This window comes from Etheostoma spectabile, chromosome 5, assembly GCF_008692095.1.
Source record: "Etheostoma spectabile isolate EspeVRDwgs_2016 chromosome 5, UIUC_Espe_1.0, whole genome shotgun sequence".
Lineage (NCBI taxonomy): Eukaryota > Metazoa > Chordata > Actinopteri > Perciformes > Percidae > Etheostoma > Etheostoma spectabile.
The window spans coordinates 9338184-9353197 of NC_045737.1; the positions used below are offsets into that span (position 1 = coordinate 9338184).

At 38.3% G+C, this 15014-nt stretch overlaps 2 protein-coding genes across 2 annotated transcripts in view; one reads left to right on the top strand and one right to left on the bottom strand.

Moving 5' to 3' along the window:
• iqgap2 (IQ motif containing GTPase activating protein 2) overlaps positions 1–15014 on the top strand; it is a 35404-nt gene that overhangs the window by 18790 nt on the left and 1600 nt on the right. The window contains 25 exon segments of the mRNA XM_032516167.1: positions 78–241; positions 3268–3294; positions 3586–3676; positions 4373–4540; positions 4700–4842; positions 5004–5148; positions 5151–5173; positions 5349–5432; positions 5677–5748; positions 5849–5918; positions 6584–6792; positions 6979–7122; positions 7244–7407; positions 7598–7822; positions 8273–8413; positions 9357–9441; positions 9605–9837; positions 10508–10640; positions 11559–11661; positions 11749–11890; positions 12837–12924; positions 13062–13164; positions 13167–13273; positions 13389–13549; positions 13728–13871. Of these exon segments, the coding sequence (XP_032372058.1) occupies positions 78–241; positions 3268–3294; positions 3586–3676; positions 4373–4540; positions 4700–4842; positions 5004–5148; positions 5151–5173; positions 5349–5432; positions 5677–5748; positions 5849–5918; positions 6584–6792; positions 6979–7122; positions 7244–7407; positions 7598–7822; positions 8273–8413; positions 9357–9441; positions 9605–9837; positions 10508–10640; positions 11559–11661; positions 11749–11890; positions 12837–12924; positions 13062–13164; positions 13167–13273; positions 13389–13549; positions 13728–13871 (3169 nt within the window).
• f2rl2 (coagulation factor II (thrombin) receptor-like 2) lies at positions 709–2527 on the bottom strand. The gene is made up of 2 exons (XM_032516180.1): positions 2258–2527; positions 709–1869 (listed from the first exon to the last, which is right to left on the bottom strand). The coding sequence occupies exons 1-2, from the start codon at positions 2319–2321 to the stop codon at positions 827–829; spliced, it is 1107 nt and encodes a 368-aa protein (XP_032372071.1). The 5' UTR covers positions 2322–2527; the 3' UTR covers positions 709–826.

Sequence of the window (15014 nt, forward strand, 5' to 3'; positions counted from 1 at the left end):
GAAAAGGTTTTGTTGCCACATAAATGAAACACATTGACGGATTGAGTGTCAAATGGTTCTTGTCTTTTTACTTCCAGGCATCATAGCTATAGCTGAGATCAATGAGGCACTCAACTCCGGTGAGCATCAGCAGACACTGGCAGCCCTGCTACTGCCTACGGCCAAGTTGACAGGGGTGAACCCAGCCACTGCCAAACACTACCATGATGTTCTACAACATACCAAGCAACTAATATGCCAGGTATCATAAGATGTATAAAGCATTTATTAAAAAAATGTCCCTCTGCCTCTCACATCCTCAAAGTGGAAAATATGAAAAACAAAACCTTAATTGCTGAATAAACCAATGTTGTCAATGCATGTCAGAACTTTATCTCATTCTAATCATTAGTTATATTGGATTTGCAAAGCAGCCTCTCATCCCTGACATGGCTCTATTTTACATTACTTCATCTTTATGAACCTGAATAGCTTACTGTTGGTTTATAACTTTTATGTACATATGCACATGTAATCAAAAACTGGGATTACTTAATCCTGACTTGTAACAAGTCAAAGAGTAAATAATTTTTTGTGAACAGTTTCCCAATCTGTCGTTCGGCTGGGTTGACATGATAGGCGGTGTATATTCACCGTCTAAATGTTCCCTTCCTGATCCTCACATTCCTAAAACTTCAGAGCTTGGTGTTGTTTTGGAGACTGCAGCATCACACTGTTAAATTCACAGTTTCAACTTTCCTATTGTTTATCTGGGCTTGTGCTTCCCTGCTGGCTCCTAACAACGATCCAGCAAAGAGAAGTGTTTTCTGTGCAAACGTATCCAGTCTCACGTCATAACATTTGACCTCTGAGGTTTCCCACGGAGGGAAATGAATTGTAGTTCTGAGGCTGCCATCTTTGAAATGAGCATACACAGGAAGGGATCCAGACAACTGTGGAAGCAGCACAGACACACCGCTACTCTGTAGTATCCATACAATCTGTCATCTCCACCGGAAAACAGGCGGATATAGTGGGCGATATGTAGGATTCCACTTGGCAAAAAACACACCGCAAAGATGATGAAAACTAGAGTGCTGACCCTGATAAAAGGTTTCCAGTCACAACAAGATTGCCCTAGGTGGTATACTACTGCCACGTGGGCATAGATACAAATCAGAAAGGGCACTATGAAGCCCAGACAAACCATCATCAGCCTGTATGGCACCAGCACAGAATGGGATTTTTCGTCTAGGGGTAGTACATCATGGCAGGTGGTGACTCCCAGCTGGGTAACGTGGTAGCTCTGCCTGACAAGGAGCTCAGGCACAATAACAGCGCTGAACAGGAACCAGACAACCAAGCACGTCCACACTGTCAGCGTAGTCTTAGCCAGCCTTCTGTACAAAAACGGTTTGACCACAGCCAGGTAGCGCTTCAGACTGATGCAAGCTATAGTTTGAGCAGAACTATAAACATTGCCATAAAACAAGGCTGTGATAAACCGGCAGGAGATTTCCCCAAATATCCAATTATTCCCGTTGAGGTGGTAGTGAACACGCAGCGCCAGAGAAAGCAGCAGCAGCAGGTCGGACAAGGCCAGGTTCAGGTGAAGAACTACCGTGGACGAGGACTTTGTTTTGAGTCGGAGGAAGGTCAGAATGTAGACGTTGGATGGGATACCCACCAGCATAGCCAGGATGTATGATGAAGGTATGACCCTGGTGCTGAGGACCCCTGTGGTATAGTCTGTCACTGGGTCCTCCGAGTTCACATACAGCCAAGGGTTTGTGCTGGGATATAGCTGGTTTGTTTGATTATGTTTGTGCAGCCTCCCCTTGAAAGTTTTTGGCATCACGCCAGGTGGCATAATAATTTTGGTCCTATTTCCTTTAAGTGGGTAGAAAAACAATGTTTTTGGCATTAAAGCAACTTTAGTTTTATAATAAAAGTACATTTGAAACAGTGTTAAAACAGAAATTGTAGTTAATCCCGCTATCTGTTGTCTGTCATTTGAAGATTTTCTAGTATACCTTTTTTTTTTTTTTGCAAAGAAAACATTTCAATCGTAAAATGATGCATCAATAAATATTTTTTATGTTTTTAATGTATTTACAGCTGTACTAAAATAGTTAAACCTGTGTTTAACTTTGAGTTGGGAAATGAAACCTTAACCAAAAAGTTTGTTTTAAGTATAAATAACTTATTTTGGAGCCTGGCTGTAAAAATAAATGCATTTATCCTTTTGGTAAACTTATAGTAATTCTAATACACTTACCATCATGCTGAATGGTCTGAACTGCCATCAAACAAATGAGTAGTCCTGGCACAAGGTTGGCCATATCACCCTCCCGTCTGTGTCCCAGAGTTTTAAAGATCTTCTTGTCTTCACCCCTCTCACTTTTGCTTCTGTTCAGAAAGTATAGGAGTTCTCCATCTGCAAAATTTGTTGTTTTGTATTACTGCAGCGCAAAAGTGGAACTGAGAACGGTCTGTACTCAAGCCTAGCCTCCCGCTAATGTACTGTATGTGGGGCCCTTGTCTGTTTGTACGGTGCAGTGAGCATGTTTCCTGTCCAAGCTTGAAAACTGAATTCCCTTCTGCCTGCGTCAGTAACTCACCATTGACTCACTGGGGTGGGAGGACACTCTCCAATGGTTTATCCACAGCTGTGATTCATATCAAATCCCACTGATTACTGGTACAATAATTATTTTAATGTGGTTAGCTTATTTTGGTTTTGGTATTAAAGGTGATTTGGCTTTTGCAGTCATTTGAGGGTGATTGTAGTGTTGATCAACCTGGTTATGGAATTGAGAAGTCACATATGTTTTGGGATTTTGTAAGATTCTGCATCTGTGTAAACAGATTTTCTAACACTATCTGTACTGTAATTAGATCGTGGATGTGTTATAATAGTAATTGTTCTGTGTTTCACATAACTGTGTTTGGCAGCAGGACTGACCCCTCCACTGGAAAGCATTGGTCAGATGCGGATATAAACAAGAAAGCTGCTTTTAGTCTGTTCAGTGTGTTTTTAATGGTGACTTCCTTCCTGTTAGCCTTGTGGTCAGAGGTACTCCCCGGTCCGCATCAGAGTTCTCTAAAATTAGCCTGAGAAGCAATACAACAGTCAGGCTAAATAAACATTCTTTGTAGTTGTTGTGATGTTATATTGTCAGGGTCTGTTTTTTTTTTGTTTGTTTTTTTAGTACAAAGTTAGTGGGGGTGAGGATTTGTTTATAGCATAACTATTTTCAACCATTGACATTTTTTCTTTTTCTTTAGATCTTACCTCTGGACACAGGGGAAATGGTACTTTCTATTCTTTGCCATTGCTCTAAGCTTGTGTAGTGTTGGTAATCAGTGTTGCTATAAAGTGCTACTGCCGCATGGCAAAATCTCCACAATACTAACGTGTTGATATAACCAGAATTTCTAACCTTGGACATGATGAATGTTTTGACTGAAATTGCTTCAAAAGACTTATAATTTCATATCAAGTTAGTATTGTGCGACTACGCATGAACAATGCCTTGTGTGTCTGAGGTTACTCTACTAATAGAAAAGAATAGAAGTCATATTGTGCTTTCACCCGATTTATAGAGCTCTGGAGACGAGTCTGCAGTACTGTGGCTGGACCAAATCCAAGAGGCCATACATACAGCCAATCAGGATGAAGAGGAGGCTCTCAAATGTATGTTCCCAGAGTTTAAATTCACTTATCCATAACATAACTAATTAAACAATAGTTGATTCAGGTTTGGTTAATTTTGATCATACAATGAGCTGATTGAGTACTAGATTCTGATTGTCCAGAGGATGTGCATTATAATTTAGATTAGCATGCATCTCTTATACAGTAGCTTTTTCTTTTAGCTTTCACTAGACTACAGCTCCTCCTACTTACTTGATTACTTTGTTGCAAGGTTGATAGTGTGCCAACACAAGGTTTTCATTTAAAGAGCACAATGACCCAAACCATGAATAAACAATATTTGCATTTTGATTACATGTAGGCGTGTGACCGTATTTATTTTTCCTTTTCTGCAGATATTTTCTTTTAGACCTGCTCTGCCATGTGGCAGTTCAGCTTTTTTGTCATTTATTATAGATATTGATATTAAAATATAAATATATAAAACGTATCATTTAATGTTTATGGCTCAAAGACTATTTTTAACTATTCATTATTTTATAAAACTAACAAGATAGGTAGATAGGTAGCCTTTATGTTAATAATGTCAGTATAGGGCACAATATTGTGGTTTGGGATGTTCTTGCTCTTGTTGTGGATGATCCCTTACTCACTTTTTTACTTTGCGGTTACTGCGCTGTTCTCATATTTGACTCAACAACTGTTCATTATGTCCAATCTTGTTTACGTTGCTAGTGGCTGGAGCAGTTGCTGATATTAACGTGATAGTGGCCGAGGGGGACTCTCAGAATACACTACAGGCTTTGCAAGTTCCCAGAGCAGGACTGAGAGCGGTGCTCCCTGAATGTGCTGACACATACCAGGCTGAACTGGCGCAGAGACAAACTAACAGTTCTTCTAAAGGTAACTTGACTTACTACACAGTACAAGTACAACAAAATAGGAAGCTCAGTGTTTAAGAAATTGATACATACAGTAAGAAGTCACCCAAATTTTTAGATTTGGGTTTCAATATGACGTTGTCTGACTGTGTCTAAAGGGTCACTTTTTGCTTTCCTCCAGGCGGCACTGATAGTGTGTGGGTAAAACATAACATCAAGGACAGATATGACTATTACTATAACCTGGAGACTGGACAGGGCACCTGGGAGGAGCCAGAAGGATTTGAACACAAGGGTGGCCAGCTCAGTAAAGATGAAATCCAGGTACCACCCTGCTGTTATGTGATCTTGTGTTAAAATACTTGTATCCCAATGGTGGGATGATTTCCTTCTCTCAATTTGACCAGAAAATGTTTCCACTATAGAAGCTTTTTTTTTTCTTCTCAACTTGAAACAATTTTTAAAACATGCCTTTTTCCCCCTAGAGTGTTGTCAGCTGTTTGACTGCAGAATATAACAGGGAACAACTATGGATGGCCAATGAATCAATGGTGACCCAGCTGCAGGCAAGGATTAGAGGGTACCTGGTCAGGAAAAAGCACGTCCAGAGAATGGAGTATCTACGCCAGCAGAACCACATGTCGTTAAATTGCAGGTAGTGAACTGTGACTAGTGATTTGATGTGAGGAATCCGATTAACAAATCCAAACCCCAAAAAGCACGTAAATATTATTTAGAGCAGTGACACCTCAAAGACAAACCTTAGAAAATTGACTACCCAAGTAAAACACAACTTGTAGCATTCAAGCATTTTTTTTTTTTTTTTGCAGGCCTCCTGGAAAGGTTATAAACAGAAGAAAATGTACAAAGACAGGATGAATTTGCTTCAGAAAAATGTTGCTTCTGTTGTAAAGGTAATGTTTTCCTTTTTATGAAAATGATCTGGTAAAAAGTATAGTTATTGAATGACTAGACAACTCTTAAGCTATGCACCCCTTTCTTGTAAATGAGTGCTTTATCACCAGTCTCTGAAAAATGATCCGCCAGAAACTAAAATCGTAGCTGGCATTTGTAAACATTTTATAATTTGCATGTACCTAACCGAAATAACACAGCTGTCGTATATCAAAGACCTGACATAAAACCCTGGTGTTTTAGATCCAGTCTGTGGTGAAAATGTGGAAAGCCAAACGTAAATACAATCAGAGGTTGCGGTTCTTCAAAGATCATGTGAGTAACACTACATTAAACTACATTACTGAGCAGCATCTTTTGGATATGTGTTGTTTGTTCCATACCGTGTTAGACTCACTGTTATCTGTGTGTTTAGGAAAAAGAAATTGTGAAAATCCAGGCTTTTCTAAAGGCCAACAAAGCCAGAGATGATTACAGAACCCTAAGTGAGTCAAAAAGGCATTTTACACTCCTGCAGCAGTTTTACTGATGTAATATCAATATTGGGATTGATTTTGATTATGTGCATATTTCAACATTAGTTTCAATGAGTATTTTCCTGGTTTAAAGAATGCATTAAATTTAGGTGTCACTATGTTTTAAGTGTATTGGTCTGTATGCTCTACTAATTTATTCATCATACTCGCATTACTTATGATTTTCTTTTTCCAAATGTTCCTCCGCGTGTATATGTGAATCGTCTGAAAGTTGCTATTACATTCCTAAATTAAAGTCACAGCATTTTGATACATATATATTGATATTAAGGTATTTGCCCAAACATTCTAAGATTTTTTTTTTTTTTTTTTGTATTGCCCAGGCCACAGAATACAATATAAATGTAGAATAGTCTTTATTGTCATTGTTTCACAACAACAAAACAGTTGACTGTATACATAACAACAGACAAAATATAATATATAAATTAAATTTAAACTGTCAAATATAAGAATAACCAACAAAAATGTAAAATGGCAATAATTGAATAGCGAAATATGAAGAGCAAATTTAATACTTGCTGGGGGAAATTATAACAAAAAAAGTTATTTCATGTGTGTGAATGTATGAAAGACAAGTGCTTTAGCTGACTTTCTTATATGCCAAATCTTAGCTGGGGCCAAGGATCCTCCTCTGTCAGTGGTGCGCAAGTTTGTTCACTTGTTGGAGCAAAGCCCCCTGGACCTTCAGGAAGAGCAGGAAGTGACACGGCTTAGGGAAGAAGTGGTCACCAATATTCGCTCCAATCAGCAGATGGAGAAAGACTTAAACCTGATGGACATAAAGATTGGACTGCTTGTGAAGAACAGAATCACTCTGCAGGTTGGCAACCCTTGCTTTTATTTGTACAAGGAAAGGAAAGGTATACCATGATTTTATGTTGGTTGACGCCATTTATAGCTTACGTTTTAGGCAAAGGTTCCTACAGTAACACTCACTGTACCTGTTATTAAATTTCTCTGTCCAGTTTGGTTGCGTAACTCATTTGGTGTTTATTTCTTTGAAAAGGATGTTGTGTCCCATAATAAGAAAATGAAGAACAAGAAGAGTAATGAGGACTTGACCACAGGAGACAGACTGGGTATCAAGGGTCTAAGTAAAGGCAAAAGAAGGAAACTCGAGGCCTACCAACATCTCTTTTACTTGCTGCAGGTGATAGACAATTATGTCTTAAACTACTACTTGCATCTATTCAGTTTAAAGGTTTAATAGGATGTCAAGGTGCAGTTTCAGACACATTTCATGCTACTCCTTTTCTTTCCCTCCACTTTAGACCAATCCACCTTACCTGGCAAAGCTGATCTTCCAGATGCCTCAAAACAAGTCCACTAAGTTTATGGACACTGTGGTCTTCACCTTGTACAACTACGCCTCTAACCAGAGAGAGGAATATCTGCTGCTCAAACTCTTCAAGACAGCTCTAGAGGAGGAAATCAAGTGAGCGTTGCGGTTTTAATCAATGCTGTGCCATAATATTAAGTCACTGTTGGATTTAATGCATTACAGCTACATAAAGACTATAGGATCCTTGTGATTAGTGTGGAATTCCTAAAACCTATGTACTCAACGTTTTGTATGTTTGGCGGACAGTACTGATCAACTGTACCATCTTTTCCATCTGTCTCAGTTCTAAGGTGGACCAGATCCAGGACATAGTGACAGGGAACCCAACAGTCATTAAGATGGTGGTGAGCTTCAACAGAGGTGCACGTGGCCACAACACACTCAGGCAGCTGCTGGCACCAGTGGTCAAAGACATCATAGAGGACAAGAGTTTGGGCATCAACACCAACCCAGTGGACGTGTATAAAGCCTGGGTCAACCAGCTAGAGACGGCTACTGGAGAGGCCAGGTAGGAATACATTGATATGGTCCAAGGTTTGCTATGTAGGATCAGATGTATATGATGTGCCCAGTGGTCAGTTGTGTTGACATTTTTATGTTAGTTGTATGGGTTCATTTGTATTATTTTATTACCAAAACGATTTTCTCTTTAAGGCCTACAGGTAGTTTTGCATGTTGTGTACCATTATCTATAGCTTTAATATACTTGGCTAACGTTTTCCAAAGCATTAAAAGGTTTAGGTGTCTTTTCTTTTCCCATTGTGCTGACATGACCAACACCAGGGATCCTGACATTACATTTATTGTAGCAAATCAGTTTATTATATGCTTTAAAAATTATTTCGCAATAATCTAAAAAATACAGAATTGTTACCTAGTGTGGAAAATGCATAAAAACCACCACCACGAAAACCAACAACAATGAGCCTTAAACTCTCCCACTGTTTTTGTCCATCAGCAAGCTGCCTTATGAAGTGACTCCCGAGCAGGCCATGTCACATGAGGAAGTACGCAACCGGCTGGAGGCATCCAGTCTGGCTCTACGCTCTGCTACAGATAAGGTCTTGAACTCCATTGTGTCCTCACTGGATAATATCCCGTAAGTTTTAGGACCTGTTAAGTGTCAATGTACACTTATCCTTTCTGTTTTCTGTGCTGTCCTTGTCAATAACTGAGCTTAGTGGACAGTATTATTTAATTGACTGTCATTTTCTGCTTTTTAAACCAGCTTATTTGTAAGAATAAAATGTGTTTTGACATTTTTCATTCAAAGTGTTCTAACAAAGTTATCCAAGAAGAGGAATATAGTTTCTTTCTGTTATACAGGGTTGCACAAAAATAATGCATTGCAGTATAATGCAGTCTAATACAAGGCAATACAATAAATAATACCTTTTTGTAAAAATGTTAAAACTTCAATATGTTTTGAGAGTCTAGCTGCTTTCAAAGTGCAGCTGGGTTATTTAAATGTGGTGTAGGTAATAATTCAGGGAAAGTAATTGGAGGATAGAAAAACATTTTCTCTCTGTGCAATTATTTTTTATTTTTTTATCTAGCAATTTTATTCTATTTTCTCATCCTGTTATTTGTCTCTCTCCTCTTTAGTTGTTTTTACATTATTAATGAATATTATAATGAGAACAATGTGACTAAAAAAGGGCTGTACCGCATACGATCATATGCTTTGGCATCTCATTCTGGTTGTTGAGGTTTCAGCTTCCTGTTGGGACATGGTTATTACTTTGTGTTATTAAATTTGTGATTGTAACATACATATTCATCTTTTGATTATTTCTTTAATTAAAAAAAAAAAAAAATTCCCAAACTGTTGAAGACTGTGTATACCACTAGAAGTTGCTAATGTTATGTAAGTATACATATAAAGAGAGACAATACTCAAACGTAATAATGCAAGTTGCAATGCTTCAAATACGTTTTCTAGTTTTCCTGTCATGAGCTTGCTATATCAGTTGTCCTATAATTCATACATGCACGTTGTTTTGTGTTTCACGTCCCATCAATGCTTTTTGTTTTGCATGTAGTTATGGCATGAGATACATAGCAAAAGTTCTGAAGAACAGCCTCCATGAAAAGTTTCCAGATGCCTCTGAGGATGAGCTGATGAAGGTAGAAGCCCTCGGATATATCCATATTTCTTAGTTTTTTTCATTTACAGTACGGTGTGTTCAGATTCTGTTTAGACAGTTCTCTCTGCATGCTTTATTGTAAGCACACTGCAATTTTATTTTACAAAAGATTTTAATGATGCATTCTTTTCTATTTATGACAGATTGTAGGAAACCTGCTGTACTATCGCTTCATGAACCCAGCCATCGTGGCCCCCGATGGCTTCGACATCATCGATATGTCAGCAGGAGGGCAGCTTCACGTAGACCAGCGTCGGAACCTGGGTTCTGTTGCAAAGATGCTACAGCATGCTGCTGCCAATAAGCTGTTTGAGGGCGAGAATGCACATATGACGCCAATGAACAACTACATTTCTCAGACATATGAGAAGTTTAGGTAAGAAAAGATAAAATAATATTTATAGAAAAGAAGTATGCTGTGTAGCTGGTACAAATGATACAAAAAAGAACTGATTTGTCTGTTAAAATGTTGTTGTTTTTTTCATTTTATTTCAGGGCAATATTGAGCATAAGCAAGTCTTATATGACACCCTAATAAAGTTTTGGTTTAAAAAAAAAAAAAAAAACCTATAGGAAAAAACCACAGGAAGTAAAAGGTGCACATGCAAAAATATATTTTCCTTCCAATTACAAAGTCAAGAGTATGGAGAGGGAAAATAAAGAAGTAAATCTAGTAGTAGTAGTAGTAGTCATAATAATCATAAAAACATATTTAACTTGTAAGGCCAGGAACCAGTTAAGCCGGCATGATGGAAGTAGAGGTAATTATCTGCTGTATCCTTAATTGGGGGACTTGTTCACTAAAATCTACCAAACTTCAGACAGGCCTGAAACATCTCACAAATAAGAAGGGCTAGGCCATGATGTGGACAGTTACCTCAGCATGAGCAATTTACACAAGTTGAAAAAGTCATAAGTCGTTGAAGAAAATTCAGTATTGTGACTGAACAGCGTCACTTTATGTTCTTGATATTTTTTCTAATGCTGGCCTTTATCTTTGATTTAAGACTAATAACCACTTACTACTGATATTCTTCCTCTTCCAGGGAATTTTTCCAGTCAGCATGTGATGTCCCTGAACCTGAGGAGAAGTTTAATATCGATGAGTACTCAGACATGGTGACTCTAAGCAAGCCTATCATCTACATCTCAATAGATGAGATCATCAATACCCACTCGGTAAACCCAAGCAAAATGACTCTAACGTTCTTGCGCTCTTGCTAGATAACGTTAGGCTTGAATCATGTGGCACACCGACAGTTTTATTGTCCTTACATAGAATTCCTCATGGGGGCGACAGAAACTTTGCACAATAGCTTTAATGTCAAACCAGACTGTTTTTGATCATGTTTATCTCAGCTTTCATTTTCCCTTGCAATGTTGCAGTCATATGCACAATATTCAGATTTTTATTCTAGTACTTGTACTATCAGTACTAGTGTTACATATTTAGCTATAACTACTACTGACTAGAAGAACTGTCACGTGACCTGTTATCACACAGCCACCAGTTGCCTGTTTTGTAGGCCTAGTTTGCATTGCATTACAATACCTAGTTGATCTACAGTTCCCATACTGCTTTAATCCCACCGATTGTGGCTATATGTTGCCCCCCCCCCCCCTGTTATTAGGATGTACAGTATAGTCTTCTCTTGTCCCTTTCTCTTCCTTCTTTATCGCTTGTCACACAGACACTTTCTTTACATCATCATCCCCCCATTTCCTTTCTTTATATTTCCAGACCGCTTCCTTGGAAAGAGGGTAGTGGTGAGGAGATCAGTAAGCTACAGGCATCTGTGTCCTTTTGTCATTAGTTTCACTACACACTTATTTACGCAAGGACTAACAATGGAGATGACGTGTATGTTGGTTTGAGCAGATACCCTCTCAACCTTCATTTAGCACACTAAGCTTCTTTTATGATCTCCTGCCTGTTACCTTGATGAATGAAGAACAAATGCATTATTTGAATGGGCACATGATTAATTTTACTTACTATTTATTGTAATATCTGCAGGCCTTTACTTTGTGTTTGTGTGCCATGAGCATAGTCAGCAGTTAATTTGTACACGACTAATCCCATCTGTAATCATACAGCTGCTTTTGGAACATCTGGAGGCCATCTCTCCTGACCACAATGACTTGCTGCATGAGCTGCTGCAGGACCTGGGAGATGTCCCTGATGTAGAGACATTGCTCGGTACTGTCAACAAACATTATATATAATCACAAGTTGTCTATATTGTACTTACTTTATCATGTTACACACTGTGCTGTACTATTTCAGGTGAAGGAGCAGTAGACCCACATGACCCAAACAGAGAGAGTGCTCTGAGCCAGCTGGCCAAGACGGAGATCTCCCTCACCCTAACCAGCAAGTTCGAGCTACTGGAAGGAGATGACAAAGACCTGAAGACTCTTATAACAAAGTAAGTCTACTGTGAGATGATGCTGAGACAAATCCCACATGTAAAGTCTGTTGTTTAGCTTGTAAAATAGTGATAATTGATGTTGCATTCATTGGAATGCTTACAGTAGGAGATTTTATAAGTTCATCCCTGTTAATCAGGTGCCATAGTCTATGTACCTTTTAAACCACTGCCCTAAATCCCATTACTCAGAAGTACCTACAGTATTAAAGAGTTTTGGGATTGCTATGAATGCCATGAGATGCACTGTACTTAACCCTTCTTAAAACTGTGTGTGTTTCTTTGTGGCTATCACTCAGTAGCGTGTCTTTGTTGCCTTTCCTGCTCTTCTATCATTTCCTGTCCAAAAAGGAAAGGAGTTTGGTGGTCAGGGTTATCTTGCCTACAAACATGTATCCGCCTGGATCTTTCTTACAAGAGACCGTATTGGAGAGTTTGTCTCTTATTTATTTTTCGGCATAAACAATGTTTAAGTTGTCTTCATGGGATTGGTGACAAACTGTTACGTTTCATATATGCCTGGTCTATATTGATACATTCATCTTACATACTGTACGTGTGATGGAGCTATTGGAACCAACCAAGCCAAAAACTAATCCAATATTCTTCTGCTCATTGTTTTACTTTCCACTAATTTATATTGTAATCTGTTCAGTTGCTTTTTGAGGTTACTGGACAAACAAACTGACAAACATAACCATGTGGTAGGACTTAAAGCAGTTGAAAACTGATGCTGTACTGTACTTTGTGGTAACAGACTTGTTACATGTCTGAATTGTAACACCTTTCCCAAAGTTTTCTGAAATAAAGTCTTAAAATAGAGTCTCTTTCTGCCATCAGATGACAATAGCTTCATTTATATTTTTTGGTTTAGGTGACATTACAAATTAAAAATATCAAAGAGGTTCTGTCTCTCAATGATGATCCTATTCTGTGTGTGTATTAGGACCAAAAAGCTAATAGTGGACGTGGTTCGGATTCAACATGGAGACACTTTGCCAGAAATTCTTGAGACCCCGGCAACTGTCCCACAGGTAATTTTTCTTCTGTCTTTTCCTTACGCATATACCCAGCAGCCATTTCATGTCAAATGATTTTATATGCACTGACGTTTTTTTGCTTTTACGTAGAGTTCTAACATTATTTTTGCATGTGTTATATCACGCTGAAGGAGTCGGAGCATACTAAGGTTGTAGAGCGCCGAGCAGTCCAGGATGCTCAGACACCAGAAGGTCTGAAGAGCAGCCCTGCAGTACTGGAGGACAGCCAGCTGCCTTGGAGCAGAAGAAGAGGAAGATCCTGAGGAACCTCCGTAACTTGGAGCAGGCTGGCCTCGTCACTGCCACTAACAAATACCAGGACCTCATCAATGACATATCAAAGGTACATAAGCAGCTCTTTGGCCACACAGGAGATGCATGCCTCCAATTCTACATTTATTGTTTGGTCTGTTCAGCTTCTGAATTTGTAAAGTGCAGCTAAAACTTGTAATAAACAGGACATTCGCTACCAAAGACGCTACAGACAGAGGAGGAAGGCCGAGCTTGTGAAGCTCCAGCAGACACTGACAGCACTCAACTCAAAAACAGCCTTCTACCAGGACCAGATGAACTATTATGATACCTACATCAAGACCTGCCTGGATAACCTCAACCGGAAGTAAGTTGTACCTTTCCGTCTTAAACCTTGAGTGGACAAAGAGGTTTATCAAAAAAAAAATGTTCTCACTGTTTAAATAATAATCTTGCTTCATATTATTTGTATTGTGTGGATGGATTTGACGGCTGGGGCAAGGATTCTTTTGATCTTTATGTATTACTGTGTTCTGTGTGTCCAGGAATGCACGCAAATCTATAAAACTGGACAGCAAAGGAGAATCTAAGGGCAGTAAGAAGTGGAAGCCACAGTCTCTGAAGTACACTGCAGCAAGGCTGCATGAGAAAGGAGTCATCCTGGAAATAGAAGGACTTCAGACAAATCAGTACGTTGAGCTGCCATTTCATGTTACTCCTTCCACTGGTCAGATTTTGGATTTTTACTAACATTTACACCACCTATAGGGACATTTATGGTTAGGCTGGGATTTTGAGACATTTTGTTTGCAGTGTAGATGCCCCCAACCAACCAACTAACCAACCCACCTGCCCACCAACATCATTGTTTCAAATGAGTGTGTATCACCTTTCAACATTGCTAAAAAACAATCAAACAAGAAAACTATATGTAAGGCAGAACCATTTTCAGAACCATCTTTTACCAATTTTCCTTGTGGGTTTATACACAATGATCTGTAGTTTCCATTAGTTTGGTCACATCTGACTTATATGAATATGAAGAAATATTACAGAATATGATTATATTTTCCAATGAAGAGGAAAGATGTCTATTCACAGTAAAGAGAATTGGTTATGAACTGGTTTCTGACACACAAAATGTAGGATGGGCCTGGTCAGTTTTCTTTTTGTGGAAAGAAAACTCTTATTGGAGACCTTGTTTAGTGAGATGGCATCTGTCTTTGTCCCTCATCTGCTTTATTCTTTATTGGGAATAACCCCTAGAGATGAACCTATCGTTTTTTAAGGAGGTCCTTAACAACTAAGTAGTACAATACAAACACATTTAGAACACATTTGTTATTCATATTTTATTTATTTTTCTTAAACCAGTATATAAATTTGATGATCAAAATTAATGTGTAAAGAAAGGGACTAAATATAACAAAGTTATGACTGATTTTACTACAAACAAACACATGAAATCCATCTATGCAAACTTAAGCCTTAAGTCCTGTTGTCAGTTCATCCAATTACTGTGGAAATGCTGACAACTACCAATCTTTGATTTTTGATTGATTTTTTTTATTTTTTATTATTTATTTTCACTACAAAAACATTAAGACAGTATTATATATTGCACAAAAAAGATGTGACGGATGATTGCCGAAAAACCCTCCAAGGGGCTTAATAAGTGGCAATCTCCATAAAAACAAGAACATTTAACAATTTAAAAACAATTTATGTTATTATGTAAAAAACTAAAAACAAACAAGCAAACAACAATAAAAACAAAAACAAACAAAAAACAAAATCAAAACAAACCAAAACACATTTAATTTGTATGAAAC